The sequence below is a fragment of the Ovis canadensis genome, chromosome 2 (genome assembly GCF_042477335.2).
Source record: "Ovis canadensis isolate MfBH-ARS-UI-01 breed Bighorn chromosome 2, ARS-UI_OviCan_v2, whole genome shotgun sequence".
Classification (NCBI taxonomy): Eukaryota; Metazoa; Chordata; class Mammalia; order Artiodactyla; family Bovidae; genus Ovis; species Ovis canadensis.
In genome coordinates, this window is record NC_091246.1 from 235,014,173 (window position 1) to 235,031,163 (window position 16,991).

A 16,991-nucleotide genomic window follows, 5' to 3' on the forward strand; every position below is an offset into this window, starting at 1 on the left:
ACTTGGCAAGACAGTTGTTTGGCCCAGGGCCGCTCATAGTAAGGACCAACAGCCAGGAACAGTGCTGTTGACCAGTGACACTCCTGGCAGGTGGAGAATTAGCATTTTAGTCCTGAAGGGCCTGGGTGGCAGATCACAGGGCCCACTCCAGTAGGTTAAAACATGGGGGTCCTCTGAGTAACTCAGAGAAAGCATAAAGCATTTAAAGCGGGTTAAATAGGAAAAACTGAAGCTGAGTGACAGAATCTCTTAAGAGAATTTAATGAATTTAAGCTGTCATGGGTAACATTTTTTTCCCTATATACAACTTTGTTTTTTGGCGCCAAATGAAACTTCTCATGTTTGTAATAATTCTTTTAAGAAATTAAACTGCTTAATAAGAATCTGAATGCATCATGCATTAAAGCTTCTATTCGTTTTTCGATGTTGTTTTTCACTCAGATAATCAAACTAAATAGACGTCTACAACTTCTGGAAGAGGAGAACAAAGAACGGGCTAAAAGAGAAATGGTCATGTATTCAATTACTGTAGCATTTTGGCTGCTTAATAGCTGGCTCTGGTTTCGCCGCTAGAGGTAACCTCAGCTCTCAGAAATATTGTCTCAACAGCTGGAAATATAAAGAATTTGCAAACTTCTTTGTTTTCTGTCTTTGCATTGTATGCCGTTTCACAGTCCACGCCCTGAAAATGTATTTCTCCCAGAAAGGAGGGGGAAGGACTTACATGTGCAGAAGTAAAGGTATATTCTGTCACTTGACTGTATTACTTTTAACCAGTTCTGCCATAACACCTACTTAAAATTCACACTTTGCATGTTTTGTAAATAGGATCTAGTTGTTGTTTTTTTTTTTTTTTAAGGAATTTTTTTTTGCCTCTTCAGTCTGCACCACTAATTCTGAGTGTGAGAAAGTGTATAGAAAATGGGTTTAGCGAAATGTCTGTAAAGGAAAAATAGTACTTCATTTTGTCCTATTTGTAGTGATTTCTCAAACCCTATTAGATTAAACGATTTAGTTATAGACATTTTTGCATCCACATTTCAACATTAACACTACTGAAGTCCTGGTCTGGTGTCAGATTTAATAAAATCAAGCCACCCCATGTTTCATGATCCAATGAAACATGATTGATCCTCCCATAAAATAATTCCTAACATTTTCAGTGGTTTATCTAAAATGTGGGCAAAAATGTGCATTTTTATCTTTATTTTGCAGATGGTTTTCTATAAAGTACATTTTTACTAAGTCCGTGTGTGAATGATTAAAAAAACTACAGAATAAGGTACAAATGTAGTGTATTTAATAAACTGTCAACCAAAGCTGTATTTGTCTGTTGAAAGATTTTATTTCATCATATTGTGCTGTGTGCTATATTCCATGTCATATTTCTTTGTATGCACCTAAGTCTTCCCATCTCTGGAGCAACTAGTACAGTTAATGACATGGCAGGTAGCAAGTCAGATCTTCGTCCTGGTAGTGGTTGACGCTGGTTTTGTTACAGCTGTTTTTCTAATATGTAGTGTCTATAAAGTGATTCAGATAGAAACACCATCAGTTCTGTTGCTTTTTCCGTTGTGTTTAACTGATGTTCTAAATTTCATGAGATTAAAAGCATCAAGGAAACCACGTGCTGGGAGCCTTTAGTTCCCAAACTATTTGTTTCTTTTCCTTTTTTATTTTTTGGTTCAGAAATGATAGAATTTTACTTAGGTATAGCATTCGCCATACATCTTCAGTATCTTTTTACCGAGGCAGTGAGTTTTGAGAAAGGCATTTAAGGGAAATTCCTTAAAGGTGTATTCAACTATTCTTTTCTTGCTTCTTCCCTGTCCTTCAAAAAATACTTGGAGGAGGGATTCTTTTGTTTAATTCTTAGAGTTTATCATGAGTTTGGTGACAATTTTTTTTTTCACCCTTGAAAGTCTTCTGACTTTTATATTAGTAATATCCTTGTGATATCCTTCATTATAGCAATTCTCTTTATATGTATATCTCAAGCTAATTTCTGTGAATAATTGAAACTACAAAAATTATTTAAAAAAGAGTCAGGATGGTCAGGAAATCCATCTTAGATATTCAAGCTGAATCTCAAAGTAAATAAAGACGTGATTTCAACAAGCAGAGAATGAAGAAAAGATTTCAGATGCAGGAAACACTGGGAGAAAAGGATACAGTTAGGGCCAGTAACCCATTGTTCAGCCTCCCAGGCTCACTAGGGCCATGACAACTAAGCAGTAAGTACAAGTGTAGCAAGTGTGTTGTGCCACTGCTTTCGGAACTCTATTTAAAGGTGGGATTTTTTTTCACTTCTCGGAATATTTGTTAAAATTTTTGCTGGTTATTTACATTTGGGGGATGATTTTATGAAAATATATTTGCAAGAGAACTTTCCTTCCTTTCCTGCATGAATGTCTGTTATCCAACTTCTTAATTATATTTGTCATTGAATTTGAACTTTTTCTGGCCTCAAGTTTGGAAAAACTTAATTACTGTAACTGTTATTTTACTTACAGTTTATGTCAATAAGCAGACACTCCTCTGTGCACAGCACTGACCTTAGCAGAAAGCAGTTACAGCAGATACACCACCACAAGCCCCACTGTTAAATTGATAGATTGATGGAGGAGGAGGGAAATAAGGCTCATTAATGAATTAGAGGATTATAAAAATATTTTATGAAGGAGAAGGAACTTGAGATATATGCTGTAGAATTGGGAGAGACTGTTTCAGATGGTGGATACAGTTAAAAAAAAAAATTCCAAAATGAGATTGAACATGGGGGTGGAAGTGAGAAATAAAAAGCAATGAGCTTAAGTGACTTAGGTGCATGTTAGGCTTCCCTGGTGGCTCAGACAATAAAGAATCAGCCTGCAGTGCAGAAGACCCAGGTTTGATCCCACGTCAAGAAGATCCCCTCGAGAAGGGAATGGCTATCCTCTCAAGTAATCTTGCCTGGAGAATCCCTTGGACAAAGGAGCCTGACAGGCTACAATCCTTGGGGTCACAAAGAGTTGGACACGATTGAGTGACTAACACTTTCAAGTGTACATGTATGTTGTTGGGGTGGGGGTGGAGGGCATTTGTACAGACATGCATTTGCAATTTTAGGTACCAGGGTAGAGATGACATGTAGCCAACCCACCGCAAGTGGCCCATCAGCTTTAGGCATTTAAAGGCATTTTGGTGTATCTGCTATACATCGTGGCAGCAGTTTCCACAAGACCAAAACAGCAAAGAAATGGCTTACCAGCCATTTCAGCCAATTGTGCTTCTGTCAACCATCCTTTCTTTTGCCCTCCAAAATGAGAGGCTCAAGTCTCTGTTCATGACCTGTAGAGAACTGGGGTCATCTCTCAGCCATTTCCAGGCTGATGAGGATTATATGCATCATCACTGACTTGTTTAGTCAAGTACAGGGAGCTGTCACATTTACTTGTATTTTAATTTTATGACTCCTAGCAGGTTGGCCTTCATTGAACATGCAGTGAGTCTTGGCTACAAGCTGAGTTCTAAAAATAGGATTCATTTATTCAATAAAGTATTCATAGGGTCGCTGCTTTGTATCAGGTACTGCACTTGGTACTGACTCTGCCAGAGTGAATAAAAGAAACATCCGTGTACCCCATGCAGCTTATGGTCTTAAGGGGGAGAGTGAAATTTAAGGAACAAGCGGAAGTTAAAATGCTGTTGCCATTGTTCTAAGTACTGTAAATGAAAGAATGCTGAAGGAGAGAGGATGGGAAGCCCACTTTTCATTAGGCTATTAGGGAAGGCCTCTCAGAACAAGTAACTTATTACGCTGTGACTTGGGATGAGATATGATAACCGTGGTTTCGGTACCTGCTGATTTTTGTTGAAATCATGCACTCTGGGAAGGCTTTCTCAAGTAGAAGATATTTAACGGTAAATAGGTGTTTATAGGAGCATAGGGAGAAGATATTTATAGAGTAAATTGGTTCAGAAAAAAATGCCTTAAGCTCTTGATGTTACTGATTGGGGGACGCAGGCAGCTATGGGAATTGTAAATTATTTCTAGAATCTTAAGCCCAGTGAATATAATTTATAAATAATTGAAATAAAAATGCAGGCATGATCATAATTCAGAAAATGGTAGATTTTGAGTTTTGTCTGTAACGTTTTAATATGGCCAATACACTGTGTTGTTATCCTGTCTTTTGAACTTGGCATATGTATAAGCCAGATTGTGAAAGACTTGATTTCCCCCCCAGGTATTTATTGTTTTTTAATTACTATGAAAAATGAAAACGTAAGAAAATTGAAGCATGTGATGAATTGCCATATACCTGTCACCTAAATATAATAATTAACATTTTTCCATTGCTTCATTTTTTAGGTGAAATATCTTAAAAACATGATGTTTTCCCCAAACACACAAATATGCTTTTCTGAAAAATAAAGACATTTTCCTGCATAACCATGAAACCATCATACCTAAACCAGTCCTTGTACACGTTCCGCCAGTTACCCTGGCAAGTCCACATAGTCCATTTGGTTGGATCATACCTGTCTCTTTGGTCTCTCAACCCATCCAACTTTTTGTTTTCTTTCTTGTACTACATTTTCTTGTTGAAAACAGTTGACTGTCATGTGCTGTCCCACCTTTTGAATTTGTCTGAATACGTCCTCTTTTCTTGGATTTCCTCTAAGCTGAATGAGGTCTGTAAACTTGATTATATTCAGATTACCTTTCACACTTGAACAGCTTGGAGGGTTAGGGGCACTAACTTTCTACACAATCCAATGTTAGAAGTGTTAGTTGCTCAGTCGTGTCTGACTCTTTGCGACCCCCTTAACTGTAGCCTTCCATGCTCCTCTGACCATGGGATTTTCCAGGCAAGAAAACATGGCTGGCCCTCCATGTAATATGCCTGTTTTTTCCATATCCTTGGTTCGACTGTATCCAGGGCTCTTGTACCCACAGATTCAACCAACAGCACCAAAAATCATGTGGTACTCTGGTATTTACTGTTGGGAAAAATCTGCTTCATTAGTGGACCTGCACAGTTGAAACCTGAGTTGTTCAAGGGATAATTGTATATATTTATCTTTTTTAATTATTGAGAAATACAAAAAAAGAGAAAAATCCCAAACTTTGATTTCTGTTATAACTTTTGTCCTGCTTACTCTCCCTCCCTTTCTCCACATAGGGGAATATAGTTAGAAAATCAAATAATACACAAGTACAGAAAGACACAAAATAACCAGAAAGCTGCTCTCTACTTTTCTCCAAAGTCAATGACTGATATTTTTCTTTCCATGTGAGAATTTGCATTTACCAGCATGCTTAAATGTGATTTGTTTTTTAGTTATATCAAAGTTGACTTTAAAAACAACCTTTTGGGCTAAACTGACTCATCCACAGCTTTCTAGGTAATGTTCTATTATTGAATCTCTAAAAGCATATCTTTTAAATGTTCTCAAATGATTTAAACTTGTATTTCCATTTTATTGTTACTAAACTACACGATTTGGCTTCTTCGCTTAGAGACTCCTCCACACAGACAGCCAAGGAAGCCGATGATTATCTGACTGAGTCCAAACAGCATCTCGAGAATGCCCACGAGCAGTAGACCTAAAAATACTGAGAAATGGATAATCCTGTGTTTGTTTTCTATAGAATTGAAGTGCAAGTTGTATACTCTCCAGTTACTGGCTGTTGTGTTGGTGATGGAGGGATTATTGGAATCCATACGAGAAACACAAGAGTCTTCAAAGAACCACTGCAGATCAAAGGATTCGTAATAACTGGCACTGAAAAAAAAGGAAAGAAATGATAAGAAAAAAATATTCAGAAATACCACTGACCATCTCAAGAATACATCATGGCCTCCAGGAAAGGACCTGTCCAGTAAAACAGACACTGCTTTTAAAATATTGTGCCCAGAAACTGTAGCTAGGATCAGGGTTCCAGAGGATGTACCCTTGTATGCTTAACAGCTATAAAAGGTTGATTCATTATATATCTCATCAACAAGCACTTCTAGGGATTCCCTGGTGGCTCCGTGATAAAGAAACTGCTTGCCAGTGCAGAGGACACAGGTTCAATCCCTGGTCCTGGAAAATCCCACATGCTGCAGAGCAACTAAGCCCGCAACTCAGGCACAACTGCTGAGCCTGTGAGCCCTAGCGCCCGTGCTCTGCAACAGTAGCCCCCACTTGCTCCAACTAGAGAAAAGCCCAAGCAGCAGCATAGCCATAAATAAGAAAAGTGAAAATGGTGGGTTCCTTCTCCAGGGGATCTTCCCAGACCAGGAGCCCAACCCAAGTCTCCTGCATCGGCAGGCAGATTCTTCACCACTCAGCCACCCAGAGGGAAGCCCTCTGATTTCCTATTCCAGCCCTATTAGTAAAGGGAGTTTCTTTGGATTTTGATTCACGACTGTGGTATGCAAATTTTGAGAGAGTTTTCTTTTTTAACCATTCAAGATAAGGAAAGAGCAGTTTTTTTTTTTTTCCTGTAACCACAAAAGTGAATTCTAGTTGTTTTCCGTACTGAACAATGTATAATTAACGAATGAGATTCTTCTTTTCTTTCAGTTTTACCAGTTGTGCCTAGATTAAGGAAGGCACAGAACCATTTTACAAGACTGAAATGAACCATTTCCATGTAACTCCTCAGCATTACTTGCTACTCCGTGACTTAAACTTTTGACTCATCCCCATGCCTATAGTGTATTTATATTATGTTTGCATGATTCCACTGGCTGCTGCTTTGTTTCTTTTTTAGGGGTTAGTGGTAAGCCTCTAGATTTTATTTACTCACTGTGTTTTTGTTCAGATTTTCAAAGTAATATATGCTTAGGTTTTACAAGTATAATTGGGCTTCTCTCGTGGCTCAGACGGTAAAGAATCTACCTGTAATGCAGGAGACCTGGGTTTGATCCCTGGTTCAGGAAGATCCCCTGGAGTTGGAAATGGCAAACCATTCCAGTATTCTTGCCTGGAAAATTCCATGGACAGAGGAGCCTGACGGTCTACAGTCCGTGGGGTCTCATAGAGTCAGACATGACTGAGTGACTAACACTTTCACCCATTTCGCTACAAGTTTACTTTGATCAGAGGTAGTGCTCCTTTCCTTCCCCAAGGGCATCCTCCATTACCATTCTTCAAGGATGAAAGTTTCTGGTGCACATTTTCAGAAATTTTTTATATACATGCACATATGCTGCCATAGATTTTTGGAAGACAGGATAATCCATCTAAGACTGCTCCTTTTAGCCAAGACCATACCCAGAGCATTCTGAATGTAGTGATTCCTCCATTTCTCTGAGGTTGCGCCAGCTGGGATTACTGTACTAAATCCCTAAGACTGTCCCATGAGAGAAAACATGGCACCAGGTCAGTACCATAGTCTTCTAACCTAATTAGCTGCAGCTGTGTAAGGAAGCAAACAGTTACTCACGTTAAGTTTTCAAGTGAAAATTCACAACTGGAAGTTGTGTTGCTTTGAGAGTTGCAAATGAGAGGGCCCTCTGCGAGAGCCTGGATGGACACCAGCAGGCAGTACGCAGCTCCAATGACTGTGATGGCGTTCAGAAGTGATGAAAGAAACATCTGAAAAATTAAGTAGGCACGTTTGCACACATTATTACAGGAGTATAGTCTGTTACAAGTTTCAGCAGCATATGTGGTCTTTATCATCCACCGCTGCCATTGTCCAGTTGCCTTACAGATCTCGAACTTAGGATTTAGGTGTGATTAGGTGGGATTTACGCACGAAAGCAGAGGGCAAGGTCCCTGCCATTCGATTAGACTCTTCAAAATATCGTTGGTCTTGGACTTCCCTGGTGGTCCTGTGCTTAGGAATTTGCCTACCAATATAGGGGATACAGGTTTGATCTCTGGTCTGGGAAGACCCCACGTGCCGTGGGGCTACTATGCCTGTGCACCGCTGCTGACCCCACATGCCTCGAGCCCACACTCTGCAACAAGAGAAGTGCATATGCTGTAGCTAGAGAAAGCCCACAGATAGCAGCAAAGACCCACTGCAGCCACAACTGAAAGTAAATAAATGATCATTGCCATTGTTTCTGAAAAACTTGAACTTGTATGCTCTACCTGAACCTTGTTCATTTCAGTGGACCATTACAATGTGTCAGGACCAGAGAGACTATAAATAACTAGATAAACACCAAATGTCAGAAAAGATATTTTTTAAATTAATTTTCTAATTTATGGTTATAAATATGACACTTTTAAAAAGTGGCTGTTACCCCTGGGAGCATATTAGAATCACTTAAGATGCTTTTGAAAAATACTGATATAGAATCAGGGAGGGCCACAAGCCATGGGTATTTTATAACATTTTCCCTAGGTGGTTCTAATGCTCCTATCAGGCTGAGAATCATTTCTTTGAAACCTTAGACTCAGCCAGGAATATTTACTGTGATTTCTGGTTTATTGATCTGCTTGCTTCCTTAAAGAATTGTGAGAGGAGTCCTCAGAGTTACTGTGTAACCTTGTTCATGGCATAAAGACTGGGAATTTTGGAATCTGATGGTGGTGGTGTGGATACAAATCTCCCTGCTAATGGCGCAACACTGGCAGTTATTTGCTTTCTCTGAGGATTAATTTCTCAGTCAATAAAATCATAAAACACAGATTTTCAGAAAAATAAGATAACATGCTTGAAAATGTTCTGAGTACAGTGAGAGACTGGAAAAGGAAATAGCAACCCACTCCAGCTTTATTGCCTGGAGAATCCCATGGACAGAGGAGCCTGGCAGGCTATAGTCCATGGCATTGCAAAGAGTCATACACGACTGAGCAACTAACACGCACACAGTGAACGAAGGTTAGTAAATATTAATTTTCTTTACTTTTCAAACTTCCTTTTTTTTTTTTTAGCCGCACCAAATGACATGTGGGTTCTTAGTTCCCTGACCAGGCCAGGGATCGAACCTGAGCCCCCTGCATTGGAGGTGTGAGAGTCTTAACCACTGGACCACTAGGGAAGTCCTCCTTTACGTTTGACTTAGTTACAATCTTAATCTTATACATACCAAAATGTTTGGGGAAAAAAATGTGATGTTCTCTTTTAACTGCATAAAACATTCTGATGCTAGTAAAACAGTCTTTCACGTGCATGAGAAAACAGAGTACTTTTCCCTAAGTATTTTATACACATCACAAAAATAATGAGTACTTGAGTATTGTGAAACTGATTACAGCTCTGAGCGTGACTTATAAATCTTTCTTTGAAAACCTTTAGACTGAAACTGAAGATTGAGGAAAGATCCAAAAGCTGGCTCCAAAAATAAGGTTTTACGGGGAAGCACAAAGACAAACTTCAGTCTCAGTATTATCGTATAAATCCTCCTAAATAGCACGTGTCTAGGACAGTCCCGCCACTGGAGACACACAGTTGATGCAGTTGATGCTGACGCCTCGGCGACGTTGCTGAGGTGCCAGGAACTGCTTCTGCCCTTCTGCTCCCAGAGCAGCTGCGCTGTGCTCACCCCGGTTTTGCTGTTGCAGCACGCTCTTTTCCTCGCTGCCAGGGACATCGTTGTTGCTGGAATGGCCTGGAAATTACATCAACAGGAACGATTAATATGATTACTTCCCAGCAGATGATAAAGCAGTAATCTTCACCTTCTACTTAGCAGCAGTTGTGGGAAGCCAAGGCTTAAGAGCACAAGAAGGAAGTGTGGCAGTGTCCTCTATCTTGTGATCCCCGTTTGGACCGGAAAGATTACAAGGGAGGGCAAAGGATAGGGGATTTCAGGACAGCAGTTTCAGACTTTCCCGTCTACATTTTAACACTACTCTGAGTCATCATGAGGGAGACTTGGATTTTAAATACAGTGAGTTACTTATTAATTATTTTGAAAGAAATGTTTCTGAAAGAGTTGGTTACATCATCCAAAATTCACTTAAAAAAAAAAAACCTATAATCTGCAACCACTTACCCAATTTCCCTAAAATGGTGTGAGTTAATCCAGCAACTGTTCAGAAAGGAAATTGATGGTTTTGTCTGCCTGGCAGTTGGGAACTAAGAATTCTATCATCACCCTTCTTCCACTCCCAGGGGCACCACTAGCTCCCTCATTCCCCAACCTTGTGATTTGAGAATTATTTTTGGCTCTACATTCTCCTTTCTACTCCTGTGTCCATGGTATGAAATGGTTTCACTTCACATTGATTTTTAGAAATCCTGTATTACATTCAGTGTCAAAGGAATACATACTGCTGGTGAAAGCTATAAGGAATGATGTCACATTCTCAGGAGTTAAGTTCAAATGTTTACCAATAACTAGTCAGCAGCTGGGGTTTCCCTGATGACTCAGGAGTAAAGAATCCACCTGCAATGCAGGAGACAGAGGAGATGCGGGTTTGATCCCTGAGTCAGGAAGATCCCCTGGAGGAGGACATGGCAACCCACTCCAGTATTCTTGCCTGGAGAATCGCATGGACAGAGGAGCTTTAGTGGGCTGCAGTCCATAGGGTTGCAAAGAGTCGGACATGACTAAAGTGACTAAGCAGGTACTCATGCAGTCAGCAGGTATGACTAGAAATTCTTCCTGGAAGAAGTTTTATATCACTGAAGGGAGGGATGTCGATTACTTCCTTCCGCTTAAGAAATTTTAGCCACAGGGTTTTTGGGTTTGTTTCTGTTTTTTGCTGTCTCAGCACAGCTGCCCTTGGGTAGTTCTCTGTCCTCCCACTCTTCTTTGTAACATTTTGTTGAGTTCTAACAGCATAACAGGCACTGTTATAGCTATTGTATGTCTTTTAATTTATTCGCAACCTCATACAATTCCTATGAGGTAGGTGCTAGCTATCCCCATTTCACTGGGGCGGAAAACTGAAGCCCAGAAAGCTTGAGTAACTTGCCTGAGAAAGTAGAAGAGATGGGGGGAGGGGGGTCAAAGCTGACCACTAGGGTTCCAGAGCCCAGACTCTTAACCACCATTCCAACCACACTGGCCAATTCTTAACAATTCTCTTTTCCTTCACAGAGCTTATTCATTCTCTTCCCTACCACCACCGTCACCTCCCTCAGACATCTCAATGTCCTCCTAATTGCTCCTTCCCCCCAATCTATCTTTCCAATACAGTGTCTACCTTTATCCTTTCAGAGCAGATCTAAGATTGAATACCTTGGTTTAGTCACCGAGTTGTGTCCGATTCTTGGGACCCCATGGACTGGGAATCTATTAGGCTCCTCTGTCCATGCGATTTTCCAGGCAAGAATACTGGAGTGGGTTGCCATTTCCTTCTCCAGGAGAACAGGCATCTTTCCTGCCTTACAAGACACCTTTCCTGACAAACTTCACCCTTTTCTGACCATGAACTGACTCCGAAAACACTTTGTATTTTTATCAAGCTTTGCCTACAGACTGCCTTGAACACCAGCACCCTTATGATTCAGAGGGCACATGTATGTATAGTAGCCTAGACCCTCAATTGCTGAGAGCCCAGAAGAAAAGAGAAAAGAAATTTATGCACCCAAATAGGTGTCAGTGTTCATAGGCTACACGTCTTATGTGGTACCTGTAAGTGATACTGTCTTCTGAGCTTAAGGAATATATTGTTTAGAACAGGAACTGGCAAACTATGGCCCACAGCCTCTTTTTTGTAAAGTTTTATGAAAACACAGACATGCCCATTCACTTACTTAATTTTTCATGCTGGTTTGGTGCACAAGCAGGAGAGGTGAATAGTTGTGAGGGAGACTGTCTGGCTCCCAGAACCTAAAATATTCACTACCTGGCTTTTCACAGAGGAAAAAAAAGCTAACCCTGATATAGAAAATTAATTAATCTGTTAAAAGAAAGTTGGAGCAACATTAAATTATAATTTAGATGGATAAGTCATTCCATGTTCCTTATTGATATAAATTAAACTCTGCTAAATTTCTTAAACATTAGCTTATTTCAAAGATGCTGAAAGAGATACATTCATAGTTCCCTTCTCTTACGAAGGGGCTTTATAAATAATAGCTTTCATATATGAATCCTCACCTGGTTGACTTCTGGCATGTTGACACATCTTTGTTGCATTATTACCAGCAATTTGATAACTCATTGTATTTCAACCATTTTGCCCATTCATAACTTTGGAAATTAGAGGGATTCTTTATAGGATGGACATTAAAATGTGCAAGTGTGTATGTGTGTGTATGATTGAATTATAAATCTTGCAGATTGTCTCCTACAAAAATAAGTAATCTGGAGAATACTCTTTCTCTTCAATTCCTAAGCACATTCGAATGTATCAGAGTTTTTGTGAGACTATTTTTCTTGATAGTCTTTTGTTTTTATAAAGACAAGAAGTAGCATTGTTCACTTTTCATTACCGAAGCCCATACTTTCATCCAGTTTTAGAAATAAGGCATAGGATTTCATAAATGAAATCCAGAATAGCTTTAGACCACTACAACTCTGTTAGAATGCAGATTTCTGGGACTCCTCAAAGTACTTGAATATGAAAGTAACACATAAAACCATGGCTCACTATAAATATAAAAACTGTATTTTGAAATTTTTATTAAACAGTATTTTCTGATTTAACATTCAACAATTTCTATTCTGAGACTTTAATAATTGATTATTACATAGTAAGTGAACTCAATAAATAATCATGATTAAGATTAGGCTTATAATTAACCTATAAAATAAAACAGTCTTTCTATTATTTAGAGGAAATATTTTAAGGAAACATTGCAAGTGTTTTTTTGGTACTTGGGAAAAGAATGTGTATTGATTTTCCATTTAGTAGATAATAAGTGAAGATAATAATATTTGAATACTCTTAGTCATGGTTTCAAAGATGAAAAGATTCATTTCTGTTCTGGATAAATCATAAAGCCATAAAGTAACTATTTTATGATGTGATCGATGATGAATTCCATAGTTTTTATTATTAATGACTTCTTGCAAAATTCCCTGTTTTTGAAACTAATTTAAAATGCTGCAGGTTAGAACTGGATTTCAAGAACTATGACAAAAGTGCTATTTCTGTGTGTATACAAATATATTGAGAGTTCAATATTTTGAACTAAGTCAGCATTTAGATTGATGTAAAGGACACAATTCCCTTTGAAAAAGATTCTTCCCCATTCTATACATGGCCGAGGATCAAGAAAATAGCCCTTCTATCATCCACATATTTGCTTGTGAGCCTAGTCTAGAGTCTGAATCTCTGTCAATAAAATGTCTATTGAATGCTTCAGAGAGTTGTTGATGCTGTGAAGATGTTGCATGATACTGAGTAACAGCAAGAACCTGGTGTGATAGCAATACATTGTTAGTATTTATTGAGGGTGATAAAGGAATCTTTATCTGGAAAGAAAGTCTAGATTCTCTGAAACAGTTTCATACTTATGTAATCTTTCTATGCTTTGGTTTCCCGGTTACTTGAGTTTATGGGTTAAGTTGTAGATTTTGTCTTTCCCTTTGTCAGCCTGAGACAGGTCATGAGGATTATGGTGCTAATACTGATGGGAAACAGAGGTTTGGAGTCTGATAAATCTGGAATTGGGTTTCACGCCTACTGTGCTACCTTATTAACATTCTTAACCTTCTCTTGGTCTGTTAAAATACAAACGTTAATCACTACTCAACCAGATTTTTATAGAGTTTAAATAAGGTATTGTAATGTATGAAGTCAGTGGTCTCTCTTTCTGTGTTTCATATATAATGACCCAAAAGCAAGGAGATTGAACCTGTCAATCCTAAAGGAAATCAACCCTGAATATTCATTGGAAAGACTGATGCTGAAGCTGAAGCTCCAATCCTTTGGCCACCTGATGTGAAGAGCCGACTCATTAGAAAAGACCCCGATGCTGGGAAAGATTGAAGGCAGGAGGAGAAGAGGACCACAGAGGACGAGATGGCTGGATGACATTACTAACTCAATGGACATGAGTTTAAGCAAGTTCCGGGAGATGGTGAAGGACAGGGAAGCCTGGCGTGCTGTAGTCCAGGGGGTCGCAAAGAGTCAGACATGACTGAGCGACTGAACAACAACAACAAAGACTGTTTTCATGTAAGTCAGGGAATAAGACTAAGAACAGTAACCGATCATCAGTATAACACAAATGCATATCCAAACAAGGGTGCATTTCTCTAGCATTTATGAGACCACCCTTAAATAGGCCCTCAATGGTATAACAAAAATAAGCCTCTTGAATGCTGAATTTTCCAACTTTAATTACATTCCCACTTTTACTGATATGGAAACAAAATCACAGGATAAATGATTTGCTAGTAGTAATATACTGGGGACCCAACCAGAACTGAGATATTCTGCCAGGTCTGAAAACAGGATTTGTTGCCACACCATGGGTCACACCTAACCTATCTGCACCAGAATTCTCAGGAAAAGGCATATAAATCTGCAAGTATTACAAGTGCCTGGGGGTGATTTATGGCCAGGTATGTTGGGCAGTTCTACCTTACACTGCTCAGCTACAGATTTCAACAAAGATAGACCTATTAATAATTATCAAACTTTAAACAAGCACCATGATGTTTGGGTTGTAAGATCTGAGTCAAAAAAGTCACTGAGGTTAGAGAGAGCCAGGGTTTCAAGTCCCAGACCTCTTAGGTCAACTCCCCTAGGGGCAGGCAGTGTCATACTCATGCCTCACAATTTTTATCCAGTAGGTTCACCGGCTGTGAAATGACCCACCCCCTTCCTACTGAGCACTTCCTCCTCCTGTTGTTTTCCCTGTGAATACCTAGAGACTGGGATTGGCAAAGGAAAGCTAAGGCAATGAATTCAAAAAGTCTACCACTACCTCTGAAGCTTGGGAAAGCGGACTTATATGCAAAGAAGTATTGAAATGGAGCACCCTCCTATGATCCTTGCCCCTCAGGTCCTCAGCCTGCCTTTTGTCTGTGGAGAAACTTTAGCCAAAGAATAGAATTAATCAGAGAAGTGGGAAAATGCAGAAACAAAGGAAAACAGTGAAAGGAGACCAAATGATAACAACATAGTCATTAACCAGGCTTCCCTGGTGGCTCAGATGGGAAAGAATCTGCCTGCAATGCAGGAGACCTGGGTTTGATCCCTGGGTCAGGAAGATCCCCTGGAGAAGAGAACGGCTGCCCACCCCAGTATTCTTGCCTAGAGAATTTCACGGACATTTTAATTCCTTCTCAAGTAATTCATGGACATTTTAATTCCTTCTCTGTAGGTAATATTCTGAGCTGGATTCTGTGACCTGCCTTATAGATACTGAAATCCCCACCAGGTGGAAAAATTTAACTACATGGCGACCAGAATGTAGCCACGACATAAGCTGCCGCAATTCTGAGAACCAGCCTCAAGAAACTTGGAACAAACTGAAACTGAAGACTAACTGTGCCTAAAACAATCGAGATGACGCTGGTCAGACCACCGGTGGCCAATTTCAAGACGGCCATCAGAGATGACTGACTGTTGTTGCAAGTAGCCACCTCCCTCTGTCTATAAAGCTCTTGCCCACTGATTGTTAGTTTGAGGGAGTTGGATTTTGGACAGGCATCCCCCCACACACAATTGCTGGCATCCAAAATAAAGTAAAATTTCCTTTCCACCAGCCTGAACTCTAATGGCTTTTGAGCAGTGAGCCGCCAGACCTGGATTTGGTAACAGTACAATACATAATAATCCAACCAACTTTTATCAATGTATTATTATTTTTTGGCCCAAGCTCCCTAGCCTATACCACAGTTCATTTAAATTGCCATTCTTCACTGATGCCAATACACGTTAATACCATACCCATTTCCCTGCAGTATATCCTCAGCCAAGACAGAGCTCACTGCAAGGCTGCAAGGTTGTCTTTAGATCATCTTCAATATAACAGGCAGGCCTTTCACCAAAGTGAGTCAAGTAAATTTCACTCACCATCACACCTGCTCCAATAATTCCAGGGAACCACCATTCAAAGCAGGAGATGGGGTTTTTTAAAAATTGGTCTTCATCCACTAAGTTGACAATTAGAGGTATTACGTTGAGAGTTACTCCCAACAGAAGTAGAACCAGCAGGCTGAATCCATTGCAGGCTGTCCATCCTTCGCAGCAGGTCATGGTTACCCCCTGGTTTAGGAGAAATCCTGTCTGGGTGGCTGTTTGTCTGGCACTGTTTTGCCGTTTGTCTTATGCCTTCTAAATAAAGCTCAGCACTTATAAAAAAAATTACAGAAAGCAGTTCAGAGTCCAGTAGGGCAGGACATTATTATGAGTATTACAGGAAGTAAGGATGATTTTATATTATGTTGGGGTGAAGGAAGATAGGTGGGAAAAATCTATAAGTGCTACTAGATAAATTTATGCATGAAAATAGGCAAAAAAAATTTTTTTAAGCTTAAGATACGCTCTTCTAATACATTTTACATTTTACTAGTATGCCATATAAAAAGTAAAGTTAAGAGTATCCAATTAATATAACCTATTTTCTCTTGTATTGACATTAATATCAGCTATGAAAGTTCCTTATTTTGAAGTTGTTCAACAAAAAAAATGAATATATATAAGATTGGGAGAAAAAAAGTATTTTCTCCACTGCAAACATTCTTAATTAGTCGAAATGTTAGGGTTCAGTTTCAGGCTGTATGCTCATACACACAAAACAGGCTTTCTACTTCTTAATCTCTACCCTATGAAGACTGACTGCGGGTCCTGCCTTTGTTTCCTGAGATGCCTCTATATTCTTTTTTTTTTTTAATTTATTTTTTAATTGAAGGATAATTGCTTTGCAGAATTTTATTGTTTTCTGTCAAACTTCAACATGAACCAGCCACAGGTATACATATATCTCCTCCCTTTTGAACCTCCCTCCCATCTTCCTCCCTACCCCACCCCTCTAGGTTGATGCAGAGCCCCTGTTTGAGTTTCCTGAGACATACGTCTAATTCCCATTGGCTATCTATTCTTATAATAAATTTTCTCTTTGTTAATACTTTAACTGGGTTTCCTTTTTTTTTTCTTTTTTTCAAACAAAAGCTGGAAGTTACTAACACCGAGGATAGAAAAGT

The 16,991-nt window shown here is 39.3% G+C and overlaps 2 protein-coding genes across 44 annotated transcripts in view; one reads left to right on the forward strand and one right to left on the reverse strand.

Moving 5' to 3' along the window:
• The window catches only part of MFF (mitochondrial fission factor), a 33,674-nt gene extending 26,953 nt beyond the window's left edge, over positions 1–6,721 (forward strand). For 30 of the 43 annotated variants that reach the window (XM_069578437.1, XM_069578447.1, XM_069578423.1 and 27 more), the window contains one exon: positions 442–1,319. In XM_069578437.1, the coding sequence (XP_069434538.1) occupies positions 442–573 (132 nt within the window). In that variant the 3' untranslated portion in view covers positions 574–1,319. Of the gene's footprint in view, positions 1–441; positions 1,320–5,506 lie in introns of those variants that run through there. The other 13 variants (XM_069578442.1, XM_069578407.1, XM_069578431.1 and 10 more) reach the window with 2 other exon arrangements.
• Positions 5,447–16,044, reverse strand: TM4SF20 (transmembrane 4 L six family member 20). The gene is made up of 4 exons (XM_069578463.1): positions 15,862–16,044; positions 9,480–9,545; positions 7,424–7,575; positions 5,447–5,772 (listed from the first exon to the last, which is right to left on the reverse strand). Exons 1-4 carry the CDS (start codon positions 16,042–16,044, stop codon positions 5,481–5,483), a joined length of 693 nt encoding a protein of 230 aa, XP_069434564.1. The 3' UTR covers positions 5,447–5,480.
• Positions 16,045–16,991: the final 947 nt, after the last annotated feature.